Source organism: Amia ocellicauda, chromosome 3 (assembly GCF_036373705.1).
Source record: "Amia ocellicauda isolate fAmiCal2 chromosome 3, fAmiCal2.hap1, whole genome shotgun sequence".
NCBI classification, from domain to species: domain Eukaryota; kingdom Metazoa; phylum Chordata; class Actinopteri; order Amiiformes; family Amiidae; genus Amia; species Amia ocellicauda.
The window spans coordinates 30308643-30322411 of NC_089852.1; the positions used below are offsets into that span (position 1 = coordinate 30308643).

At 52.2% G+C, this 13769-nt stretch overlaps 1 protein-coding gene across 1 annotated transcript; it reads left to right on the forward strand.

Moving 5' to 3' along the window:
* Positions 1–4531: 4531 nt before the first annotated feature.
* Positions 4532–10548, forward strand: amer2 (APC membrane recruitment protein 2). The gene has a single exon (XM_066699988.1). It carries the CDS (start codon positions 4532–4534, stop codon positions 6893–6895), a length of 2364 nt encoding a protein of 787 aa, XP_066556085.1. The 3' UTR covers positions 6896–10548.
* Positions 10549–13769: the final 3221 nt, after the last annotated feature.

Sequence of the window (13769 nt, forward strand, 5' to 3'; positions counted from 1 at the left end):
TTCTTGCGTTTAAGCAGTTTTAATTTGTAGTTCAAAACCAAACAAACCCGTCCATTTGAGTCTGGAGGGTGGTGGAGGGTGAACAGGTGGGTAATGAACTTGGGGTGGTCTATAATTGTACTGCTGATGCGCCACAGGGGGCTGGCCTGCAGCAGGGTCTTATACCGCTCTTTAAATCAGTACCTACATCTTCTACAGCTCTTTAAATCAATACCTGGGGAAGAGAGAGGGTTGCAGTGCTTCAGTTAAGTGAATCAATTAGCTAATTAAGAGCTCAGGGTGGGCTGAATAACCAGGCGTGCTCTGGCCCTCCCTCGAGGTGTGGACTTGAACAAGCGAGTGGGCCTCACTGCTGTGGCTGGCTCGATGCCCTTCCTGTTTGGACAGGAAACTTCTACGATTGTCAGGTCTGATATTAATAATAATAATTTATTTAGCAGACTTTATCCAATTAGAAGAAAATAAAGTCAAAAGTATTAAGTTGCTCTGACATTCGATCTCCTACAGCTGCATTGAATCAGCCCGGCCTGATGGCCCATTAATAATTGACCAGGCAGGTCTGATTAACAGCGTTTTAACTGATCGGTGCTTAAACTTTTAGCTGCTTATTTCACTATGTGACGCTCCAGTGGTCTTAACAGGACCAGGGATAGTGCTTCACAGACGTGGCCTTCGTATGTGTTTCTCGTGGAGCCCTGAGGCCCCTCTGTTGTTTGTGCATATCTGTTCTAATGTTCTTAGATTGTAGCATTACTCTTCCCCACACTGGAGAGGCCTGGGAGTCAAAGTGGATCTGAAAGGCCTGTGGCTGGTCCAGGAGTCACCTAAACCACCGTCTGACTGAGCGAGCCAGACCGATCTGCAGCTGCCTCACTACCTGTCTGACCCGCAGTTGCTGCCGCCACCAGATGTGCAGCTGCTGGCCAGGGGTCATTTCTCAGTTTCGTGCTGCACCGGCACTGGTCTGTCAACAGTAAAAGCTTCACTTGAATTTGAGTTTTGAATTGCGCATTAAAATCCAAATCCTACAGAGATATGTCAGGGACTAGGAGTGCTTTGCCTTATTATGATGCCTTGGTCAACCTGAAGTGCGTTTTCCACCTGTACACGGCCACATGTATGACCTATGAACTGCGACAACTACAATCCCACACAGGAAAAGGAATCAGCGGCTCTAAGGAGGTACAACGAAACAATCTTTTTGTCAAAGTCTTTACACAGCACACCAGTGAATGTGCAGGCCTGCTTTTCCTCTATTGCCAATGCCAAGAACATGTCTGTCACGGGGGATCACGGTGTTGTCAGCCATCCCTCGAATAGGGATGTCAAAGGGCAGGCAGGCAGGCAGCCTTGGGACACAGGGCGACGCAGGCAATGGTAAGATCCTGTATCCTGTTACTCTGGCTCACGTGGCTTACAACGCAGGACTGATTTTGGGGGGTGGTGGTACCCCCCCGCCCACAGGGGCACTGACCTGCCTCGCTCTACAGGACTGTGTGCGTGGGATGAAACTCGGTGTGGAGTGCAGCCAAACTGTTCTGCATCCTTTACTTGTTTTCTTTCTCTTTCTGTCTTTATTTCAGGTTGAACAAACTGTCAACTGAAAATGTTGAGAGGAATAAAAATGGTGATGAATTGTCACAGGACAGCCTTTTTTGATGGGTGGGGGAAGAAAAAAAAACCCCTAACAAAGCAAGAAAAATATTTACTGAAAAGTATTACAGTAACTATAGACTCACAACACCACACAGTAACTAGACCCTAATTCCAGCCCTGACTGACCCCACTGAAGCTGCCGCTCTGCACTGATCGAAACGCAGAGGGGGGTCGTTAATCCCTTCACGTCTTCATTACTGTTGCCCCCCCGCCATGACAGCCTAATCCAGGAAGATCAGCACAGCTCATCACAGCCGAGACAGTCAGCCCGGGGTCTATGAAGGTAATTACTATATGGGGGTTGAGAGAGATCGATCTCTACAGCTCCTAGGCTACAGAATAGCTGCTTTTATAGGTGCCTGCAAGATAACACTTCACAAAGATGCAGAATTTGAGAAATTCACAGCCAGGAATGGGAAGTGGGTCTCTGTTAGGGACAGGCTTCTGCCTAGCCTACCTAGCATTACTGAGGCCCTGCAGCCCCCCACCTCCTTACTCCACTCTGCAGACTAGGGAGAGATCGGATTCCTGTTCAGTGCAAGAATGGAGAATCCCAGTTCAGGTGGTGATTTTGCATTCTGTGCACATTCACCAGCGGAGGTATTGAAATCTGTCCTGGAATCACTGTGCTGTGAAAGAGCATTGCCCCTGAATGAAAATCAAATCAAGTGTCTGACTGCTTCTCCTGCCATCCTGCTCAGCACTGGGATCTCATTAAACCCTGAAATATATATTGTGGGGGGGCACTGCTCTAATGCATGCTTAATTTCCTCAAATGGTTCATTGAAAATGTGGGATGATTTTGATTAATTTTACATTGCCTCAGCATGACAAGGGGTCAGATTTGGCGGTGTGTGACCTAGTTCTGGAGGAGCTCGCTGCCAGTGCCCCCCACTACCCCCAGCTGAGACTGCCTGCATGCAGACAGAGAAGAGGAGCAAGAGAGCATGGCAGCGCTGTCTGTAAACGCACTCGCAGTCACAAGCACGTCCCAGCTGCGCACTGGACGCACTGCAGCGCCACACACACATGCAGAAAAGAACGCAGCTGCGTGAATTTTGATATGGGATGCTCCTTCAGCCCTCCCCCTCCTCCTCCACCTCCTCCTGGCTGCAGAGACAATTGAATATTTCACACACACACACACACACACACACAATACACTGCTATCAAAGGACCACTTCAGCACATGAATACGGTCATTGTTTGGCATCAGTGAGGTGGAAGAACACGGCCGGGACGGGGAGCCAAGGAACTCCAGTTCTACAGAGAGGAGGATGCATCCATTTCGGCACAGCTCCCCTCAGACAGACACGTCTCTTTGTGTCTCTCCTGCGAGCTCAGTGTGGTAGAGGAGCCGTCCCTCCTCACTGTCAACAAGGAGATCCTCGGCCAGGCTCAGGTTGAAGGGGGGCGGGCTCTCCAGGCTCAGACTCCCTCCCAGCTGGGGAGAACCACAGAGGAGCGGCGAACCCCAAGGGGGAGTGAGCTGGCCTCTCCATAACAATGGGGTTCTGGAGTCACGAAGCTTCTGACATTGAGCCGGGCTTTCATCCTCTGATCTCGGTACACTAGCCAGGATCTGAGTGGATGTGGTGAGATGATTGTTTAATGTATTCAAAGAAACTGATAACGCAGCACTTCCAAACTGAAGGGGTGACTTGGACCGCTACTGGTGTCCCCAACTTTGAACAATTTAATTTTATAATAGAATATCATAAACAAAAGCCAGTCTTTGTGAGCAATGCTGCTTGTTAACTGTCAGAAACAGGAGAGTGTTGTGGAAGGAAGCACAAGCAGGTACATTGGGTTTTTAAGACTCCCTCAGTCATTCCCCTCTTCTTTTCCAACACTGTGAGGAATAAAGTCACTCCCTGACTGCTGGATCCCCCCCAGCCCAGACCCCCACCCCTCAGGGATCCTATAAGGGCACAGCTCAGGCACACATGCTGTCAGATACCCCTTCGTGTCCAGATGTCCTGGAAGCAAGGAGCTGCTGCAATGTCAGCAGCTCAGCAGATCTCAGATCGCAGCAGCTCGTTGCTTCCAGGTTGCTCTGCATAGGTGGCCGTTCATCGGGGGGCTTTGGAGTGAGATCGAAAGGCACCCAGCCTTGCTTTCAGTGCAGTGTGAACAGCCGTTATCAAACGATTCCTCTCTCTTCCCCCTCGCACTGGCTGCGCTCCTGGCTGTATGGAGATTTCATTGAATGTGATAAAAGCAGCAGATGAGTCACAGGAGAGTCAGTAAACCCTCTTCACAAGTGGAGGAGGGGAGGAGGGGAACACAGCACAAACCCCCATGTGCCAGACAAACGTGCGGCAGCGACTTACAAAATATGTCAGCGCTGCTCAGCGTAGCGGCTGATCACAGACATTAGGGCTGAAGGATTACGCTGCATATTCTGTATTCCTGATATTATTTTTAGATTCATATCTGGTAAATACCTTTCTCTGCATTGGCTCATGTGTGCTGCTGTTGTTGTTGTTTGTGTATTGATTGATTTCTTTGGAGGTCTGTTTTACCGTCATAAAATGATGGGAGCTAGGGTGTGTTTGTCTGGTGAGAACGAGGAGCAGTGATCACACCGAACACTTGAGAATGGATTTACATCCGATTGAGATGTCACTGGTTCTGGAGACAAGGGGGGAGAGACACAGAACCAACATCAACAAGGTTGATCAGCATGCTCTCCCCCCCCAAAAAAAAAACCCCAATAACATTTGTTTTCAAAATCAATCATCAATCAAGCAATCAATCAATCAATCAATAAATATGTGCTCTCGCACTGCTGCAGCGCAGGTTGATTTAGGATGATGGCAGGCCTTGGCTCTGCTCCATCGCTGACGAAAGCTGCTTATCCCCCCCAGTTGCCATGGAGACAAGCAGGAGCAGCAGAGAGAGAGAGAGAGAGAGAGAGAGAGCAAGGGAGAGAGAGTGCTCCAGTGGGGAGTGCAGAAAGGGGAGAGCAGCAGCAGCAGCAGCAAACACAGCAGACATGGACCTGCATTGTGAGTGCAGCGAGCCGCCGCCGGCCGAGCAGCCGCCAGGGAGGATCAACAGGGCTGCCTTCAAGCTGTTCGGCAAGAGGCGGTCGGGCAGTGCGGTGCCCAGCATCTTCGGAGTGAAGAACAAAGGGGAGGGCAAAAGCTCGGGGAAGACGGGACTCGTTAGGAGCAAGACTCATGACGGATTAGCCGAGACGGTGGTGGAGGGCGTCAGGAAGGAGGAATCCTCCAGCAGCGACCAGCTGAGCTGCACGGTCCCAGTCAGGAGCGAGCCAGGCCCCGGTGTGGCAGCAGGCAGCTCAGTCACCAAGTCCCTGAGCTTCTTCTCCCTGTTGAAGAAGAACGGGCGATCGGAGGGCAGCGCTGAGCACAGGACTGGCAGTAAACAAAGGAAGGGGCTGAAGGGGCTGTTCAGCAGCATGCGCTGGCACAGGAGAGACAAGAGCGGCAGGGAGGACAGAGAGGAAGCGGTGCTGGAGGCTCAGCCCCCCGCTCCTCCAGCCCCCCAGCGGCCCGACGCCACTGAGCCACAGACACAGGTGCTGCCCATTGCGGCCTGCAACAAGCCCCAGCCCCCGGCCCTGGCCCCGGAGGCTGTACAGGATGCCCCTGCAGAGACGTCCCCACAGGAGACAGCTGGGCAGCCAGCGGTGGCTAGGGAGGGTGGCAGGCCGCTAACTGCGATACAGAACGGGGAGAGCTCACCCAGGCAACCCGAGTCCCGGCCAGGCCCCAGCCCACAGCTGGAGCAGGGGTTTTCCACAGCGGGCGCCCCAGCCCCGTCCCGGGAGGAGGCAGCCACAGGGCAACTGAGACCTGTGACCCCGCTGCTGCAGCACAAATGCAAGCACAGCCGCCCCGAGGCTGCCCCCTTCTCCACAGCCCCCAGCATGACCGTCACCCCCCCACCTGAGGCCTCAGCTGCCGACCCCCCATCCGAACCCTCCATGGACCGCATTTGCTCCCTGTTTGCCGATGTCACCTCACTCAAGAGCTTTGACTCGCTAACAGGCTGTGGGGACATCATCGCCGACCCCGAGGAGGAGGCCGGTAGCGCGGGCAGCAGTGGCACTGGCAGCAGTGGGGGGGGTGCAGCAGGGGGAGGAGGAGCAGGGGCAGCAGTGGTAGCAGGGGCATCAGTGGCAGCAGGGGTAGTATGCATAACAGGGGCAGCTGGGGGAGGAGGAGCAGGGGCAGCAGTGACGGCAGTGACAGCAGTGACAGGGGCAGGGGCAGTACGGGGAGGAGGAGGTGGGGGGTTGATATTGGAGAAGGCCCTCCCTGCCCCTGTGAGAGCCAGGCTGGCCCCCAGGAAGGCCCAGGGTGGGGGTGTGGTGGCGTACCAAGGTGGGGGGGAGGAGATGGCCAGCCCTGATGAGGTGGATGAGGCTGACCTGCAGGGGTTCTGGGAGATGCTGCCGCAGACGGAGACAGAGGGGCCGCCCCACCAGCAGCCCAGGAAGGAGGCCCCTGCAACCCTTCAGCAGCCCAGGGCGGAGGCCCCTACAACCCGCCAGCAGCCCAGGGTCGAGGTCCCCGCAATCCCCCAGCCCCCCAAGCCCTCATACTCTCCTCCCCAAGCCTCCCAGCCCCCCCAGCCCCACCACAGAGCTCGAATGGAGAGGTGTGGCGCCCCTGCGGTCAAGGCACTGGGACTCAGCAAGATCCCAGTGAGTGGAGGCAGCAGCAGAGCTGGCAAGAGCCACAAGGAGCCTGAGGAGAGCCGCGACAAGGAGGCACAGGACGGCGTGCCCAACAGTGACGAGGGCTACTGGGACTCCACCACGCCCGGGCCCGAGGAGGAGAGCAGCAGGGGCAGCTTCCTGGCCAAGGAGTCCCTGCCGCGGGACAGCTGCAGCGGTGATGCGCTGTATGACCTCTACGTGGACCCGGACGAGAGCCTGGCAGGGAGGGGGTCGGACGAGGACATGTCGTCGCTGTCTGCCTGCGAGCCCAAGCTGACGCCACCCCTACAGGCCACTTTCCGCTCCCTCAAGGGCAGTGCCAGTCTGCCCCGTGACTCCAAAATCCCCGTGAGCGTCAAGCAGGTGCCCTCGCACTCGGCCAGCCACGGAGCACTAGTCCCCTGCCACGCCCCCGCCGGGCACACCCCCCCCGCCAAGGCCGAGCTGCCGCGCACCAAGATCCCCGTGCCCCGAGCGCTTGGCAAACGGACTGGCAACAAGACTGTGGGCGGGAAACTCTCCCACCACGAGCACATCCGGAAATAGACCCCCTTGGGACTGTGCAGGTGAGGGGGAGGTGGCGAAGGTGAGTCACGGAGAAACAAAACAACAAACTCTGGATTTATCATCAGTATAAATCAATCAATCAATCAATCAATAAAAGACAATTCAGAGCTTTAGTACACAACCAGGTTTTGATTTAAAAAAAAGAAAGGACACCTTGGATTCACTAGTTTCACTGTATTTGTAAGACTAACAAAAGGACTATTTGTATTTTTTACTTTATTACTATTATTTATTTTTGTTAATCGTTATTTTTTTCCCATTTCCTTTGTATTTTACTATATAAATATACTGAGTTAAGCAGGGAAAAACAAGCTGTCTTAGCTGTCGTCTTTCTATCAGGAATAAAAGACTGGACTCTCTTCTGCCTTTTCACAGTGAGACACAATCCAACAGCTAAACCAGAAACAAAACGTGCCAAGAACTCCCAAGAGAGGCAGCAAAAGATAAAACGAGAACATCCAAGCACAACGTTGCGCCACTAAAGACACACAGGATAAGAGCAAGATAGGACAGCAACAGCAGCAGCTAAAACAGCAACAGCAACAGCAGCATCAACAAAAACTGCAACAACAACAACAACAACAACAACAAAAACAGCAACAACAACAGCAACAACAACAGCAACAGCAACAACAACAGCAACAACAACAACAACAACAGCAGCAACGGAAACAACAGCAACAACAACAGCAGCAGCAGCTAAAACAACAACAACAACAACAACAACAATCACACTCCTGCCAGCTGAGGATGCCTGCTGTGGGCCTGCTGTGCAACATCTGGAGGATGCACACTCTCTGACCGTTGGGAGACTTACAGAACCAGCACTGCGTCACGCGGATCAGAAAGGTTTCTACGTGTTCTGCTCGATTTTTGTATCTGAACCAAGTTGAACTGAACCGCACCACTCTGGGATGCCCATTCTTTGCAGCCAAGGGTGGGAGAGCTAAGCAAAGGATGGGACAGAGCCCTCACCCCACCCCGCCCCACCCCCACCGCCAGGTCAGACATCTGCGCGATTGTGAGATTGTGATCGCTAGTGATTACAGCTCCAGGATCAGGGAACACTGTCCACACAGAGACAAAGTTTGTACAACGCGAAATTTGCCTCCCGATGTGAAACAGATTTTTTTCTAAGATGCTTTTTAAGAAATCTTTGTTACGTGTCTTTTTGTAGGATCTCTCTCTCGCTCTCTTTCTCCTTTTTTTCTCAGTGGAAACAATACAAATAAAAATCCTCTCCAGACTGGGTTTCTCTCCTCGGGAAGTTCACGGTGGTCTGCACTTCACTCCGGGGCCTGGAGTTGGTGAGGCCACGAGCCCCTTGAAAGACCTGCACCTGCAGCCCTGTTACTGATCAGGAAATCGCACCCCCACAGTGTGATGCCACCCAATGTGTGTTTGCACAGAGCATGGCACCCTTAAAAGCCCTGACTGTTCTTTGTATGGGTCCTTCATGCACAGTCCTCCTGAGCAGTCAGTCCATTCCTTTGGCCCCCATCGTGTCCTAACGGTAAGACTGTTTCGAACAGAAAAGGAAAAAAACGTGAGCAAAAGGAATTGAAATGTTGAGGGATGCTTCCCCTTCTTCCTCAGCTTTTCAGTGTTTCTGTGTTTGCTTTGCGTTGCACGTCTGTCAGAAGCTAAAGATTTATTTGTGTTTGTGTGATCTCTTTTTTATAGTTTTTAGATTTGTTTGCTCGTTTTTGTTGTCGTTTGGTTTTGTTTCGTTTTCTTTAATACTATGTGTGCACTTAGGACGACTTTGTAGGTTTTGCTGTAACTTCTGATGTCCCTCTCTGTCGATTCGGCAAATGTGCTGTAGTCTCTAGCCATGGACGCCATCGGCAGTGTACAGTGAGTTTGTGCTTGTTTGTATTTCCCCTTCCTGTTTACCATCAGAGGTCTCTCTTTCAATTCTGGCGGAGGGGTGCACATACGGAGATGCTTCCATCTGAGGCTTAAAAAAAAAAGAAAACTGCCAACGTAAGCAGTTAAGCTGCACATTTTAACATCCCCCCCAAAAAAAAACAGTTTTTCTGGACCAATCGGGTTTGCGTGTTACAAAATACCAGCTGGGTTCTGGACGTCACCCAGAGCTGGCATGAACACACTCTGGCAGGATTCGCAGAGCTCAGCATCTCCTTATGTAAAAGCTGTTATATAACCTGTTATATAGTGCAGAGTCCTCGGCATTGGCAGGCTGGAGGGCAGGAGCAGTCTTGTGAGCGGGTAGAATATAGAAAGATATCTCTCAGCACACTTGTTGATAGAGTGAACCAAATTTTTCTTGAGTTTCTCAGTGCAGCGGGACACACCGTTACCCCCAGATTTCACAGCTGATTTTAGTAAACACTGAAAAAGACAGAGCTGGCAGCTGGGAGAGAGGGAGGGCTTCCACACTGAAATTATTATTAATAGTAAAAATAATTTGGCAGACGCCTTAATGTGAGTCCAGGGCAACTTGAACATAATGTAATTGATATTATTTAACACTTTATTTACCACATAGCACGATCAGATTTGGATACAAAATGGACACCTGCGCAGTCTCAGCCCAGTTTGATGCACAGCTGCAGCCACCTGGGCGCTGCCAGAGCACCATCAGGCGGGATTAGGCTAACTGGGCCCAGCAGCAGCAGGGATGGGGCCTTGTAACGAGCTTTTAAAACCCCTGACCCCTGTCACGGTGCCATTAGCTGTAATGAACTGGCGACCGGGGAGTGAATTCCCATAGCACCGCCCTCATGCTTTTTAATAACAACAGGTTACAGCGGGAGACGTTTTCTTGGTTTATTATTATTATCGTGATTATCATAAAGGTGAAAAACAACAGCAACAACAATGCCGCTAGTCACATTAGCCTGGCACGTTTTCTAATGCCATGTAGGAGCAGTGTTTGTCACAGTGGCAGTGCTGCACAGCACCTTTCCACACCACCTCGGGGGCTGTCCCGGCGGGGAGACCCTGTCCTGCTGCTGCAGTTGCCGACATGTGCAGCCCATAAAGGCCTGGCTGTCGGCTCAGTGCAGACGGGAGGCAGCAGGTTTTCATGGGGGTTTTCAGCAGGTGTGTTGTGCTCTGCCTCTCCAGCGAACTCTCGCTCAGGGACTGTGCGCACAATGGCAGGGCAGGGCAGCTGCAGTGCAGGCAGGACAGGGAATCACATATGTGTGTGAGGGAGGGACTGCGGTAGACAGGTGGGGGAGAGAGGCTCGTAGCTGATCTTTAATCTGTCAGAGATGATTTGTTGGGAGATCAGAGTCCAGCGGGCTCAGAAATGGTTTCAACAGATTTACAGTGCTAGCTCACACACACACGCACGTGAGCATGTGCACACACACACACATTCGCACACGCACGCTCGCACACACGCACGCACATGAAAACGAGTTTCAACCCTTTAAAAGAAAATACAATCTTGATGAAATAAAACAATTATTAAAGAACCCAAATTCTTGTAAAGACGCGGGCGAGTGCAGGGGCAGGTCTCCTGGCTTCTGAGAGAGGGACAGCAGGCAGTGGCAGGCTGAGTGGAGGGGGACCACAGTGTTCCCAGGCCTGGCGTGGGGGGTGCCTGGCTGAGACATTTTCCAGACGCTCACTGTGCTCTCACAATGACAGGCTCTGTCAGCACCCTCTGTCATGGGGACGGGGGCGCTGTGGGGGTTGGGGGGGCTGTCTGTATACATGTTCATTGCGATTGTCAAATTATAATTAACCTGAGAGTGAAATGGAAGTGCAGGGAGGAAGGCCAAACTGCTCTGGGGCCAGAGCAGGAGAGGGGGGTGGGAGGAGGTGACTAAGTGACAAATGGGGCTTTTGTGAAGAAGAAGAAGAAGAAGGACAGAAGATTTCCCGTAAAGCACAGACCACTGATCTCGCATTACAGTTTAATATTGAACTACTGGTGTTGTTTGTAACCTTCTCACTGAAGTTGCAGTTTCATTTTGGGCCGTATTTCACCATTCACCACAATTCACTAAATTTTGTGTTGCGCTGAAGTGAGGGAATATACTTACATATATATGTCAGAGAGAGAGAGACAGAGAGAGAAGCAGGTCAGGGGCCCGGGGTCCTGCCCAGGACAGTAAGTCACTGCGCTCTCTGTGCTCTTCCTGGTGGACCACAGGCCTGCCAGCCCCTGGCATGCACTGCAACTCCCTTCCGTGTCTGTAAACAAGAGCAAATATGTCAGCCTCCCCTGGCTCTGGCTGTCCTGAATCTCCCTGCGAGAGCACCTATGTTTCAAAACAAAGGCAAATTGAGATGTTTATCATTATTGGGCTTCTTCACTACTTGCATTGATGCATTGATGCATTGATGATTAACGAACAGAGAGGTTAGTTGCTGGGTGGGCAGAACCGGGCAGAGCAGAGCGTGCAGGCAGGAAAGGCAGTGTCTACAGTGTTGGGTATCTGGGGCAGGCATGCATGACGCTGGGCTTGGGCTGCTGCTGCTGCTGCACGCGCTTCTGCCACAAACCCAGAACAACAGCCTCCAGCGCCGCCAAAAATAATAGAAATAACAGCGTTAATCACTTCTCATCCGCAGCAGGGTGGCAGCACCCCAGCAGCCAGTGCGCTTCCCAGGGAGGCGTCGCCCTGAGCTGCTGTGTGGGACAGCTCCTGCTTCACGGTCACCCAAACCCCGCACCCCCCGTCTCCTGGCACATCTGGCTCACCTCTCCCTAAGACAGGCTCTGTGTCCTCCAGTAGGACATCAGGATGTATGAAAAAAAAACACAAAACAAAACACAAAGACCAGAGTGGTGGTGATGTGATGTGATGCAATGCGATGTTTGGTTTAGTTTCTTCTGGTGCTGCCCGAACGTCAGGGCTTCCCCCAGCGACGGTGCGACTGTGTCTGGAGTAGACAGTGTAAAGCAGGTGTTTCGGTCAGGTTCACAGGCAAGTGAGGAGCAGGTGATAGGAAACGTACTCTCGAACTGGTGGCACAAGATGGGACAGGCAGACAGCAAGTACAGAGAGCGGGAACATACAGTTCACAACTTCTGTCCTCAATCTTACTCTTATTAGGACTGACAGTGATATCTGGCACTGTCTTGAACTTACTGTATAGATTCTTGAAACGTGTGGAGGTTTTGACAAGTGGGCAAGAGTATCTGTGGCCAGTGTGGCCAGTGCTGCGTCCACTAGAAGGAGTTGTTCTCTATCACAGCAGGCGGGTCAGGCAGAGGGGCCGTTGGGGTTAATGGCAGTCACTTAGTTTGCATTGATTAACGGCCGAGTGTGAGGCTCATGAGAGCAGAGGGAGTCCTTGTCGTTCGATCGCTGGAGATTGCAGGGGGAATAGACAGGGTCAGACGACCAGTCAGACAAGGTGACAGCGACACAACAGCCAGGAGGAACAGGCAGCGAGTGACTGCAGCTCTGTGCCACGCGGGGAGAGCGGAGGCAGTGATATGTCAGAGAGGGACGGGGTATGAGCAGACAGGAGAGGGTGGCGTAGTGTTTCTGTGACACACAACAATGACACGACACGACACATGAAATGCCACTTTTCACAGCTAACTCGCGCCCCTTCTTGCGAGGCCATCAGAGTAAAGTTCAGTGCCAAGTGAAGCGGGTGCTGTTGGACTCAGCTAGAAGCAGATACCAACATGGCTGCTTCTGAGCATGACACACTGAGACTGGGTGTGGAGCCTGAGCATTAGAAAGCGCACGCACGTTAAAAAAGCGACCTGGCCCCGCGACCCGTGTGCTTGTGTACACGGACCCCAGAAACCCGTGAGTCTCTGTGCCCGGCTCGGCCTGCAGTGGCACTCCCGCAGACGCTCGGTTGGAAATCCATGCCCCTAATGTTGCACACCTCACTTCAAAAGTTCCCATGGCAACCCCAGTAGGTCAACCAATGGAATGCGCCAGATCCAGTTCGCATTGGAAAAGACAGAGGGAGTAGGTGCGGGGGGGGGGGGGGGGATTGCGAGTTGGTGTGTTGGTGGATCAGGAACAGCCCTGCAGAAACAGACAGCACCCTCCCCCCACCCCCGACACCCTCACACCCCACTCAGGGTCTTGCAGCTCCCTGTATGGAGAATTCCAGAGCGGACTCTTTAATAAGTGATAAATCTGGTCCAGGAGAGTCGGCAATGGGATGTTATTTTCATGGCTCTCCGCAGCATCTCTCCAGATAGCCAGAGGCCAGGTCTGCAGGTTCCTCTGGCAGCCAGCCAGTCCCACCCTTGCAGGACTGTGCTTCAATCTCTTCTCCTGTTTTTTTCTCACACTGTATTTGCATTTTTCTTTATCATGTTCGGTCTGTTGTTTGTGTACCTCTTCCACTCTGCTCTGCTGCTGCATGTGAAGCTACAGGGAAACCCCCCCCCCCCCCAGTAGGAGAGTGTCAAACGAGGGCCCCCCCTTCACATCACGGCCATTTCAGACTACACATGCAAATCGGTTGTTTTCTGTGTTATGAGATGTAACAAATGATAATAATGAGAATAATAAGAATAAAGTCCTTTGGTTGTTAGGATGAGCCTCCTGTTCTTTTTCTTCCCTCGGTCTGCTCTCCTGCACTTGCGATTGTACATCACAAGTTATTGCGCCTCAGTCTCCTCTAACGCGTCCCCGGGGAACGCTGCTGGCAGCCTCTCTCTCCTAAACAGTGGCTCAGCGATCGCACACAGTAAAAGCCATCACTAAGAGGCCTTGGCACATCAGTGTACACCACTCACTGAGGCAAACAGAGCCTGCGCCATTTCATAAGACTGAATCAGTCTGCTTGAAGAGGTTTTTTTTTTTAATCCTGAGAAATAACGAGGGCATTGTGTACGACTGAAAGGAAACGACAACAATGGTGACGTTTGTGGCACACCAGCAGGACTCAC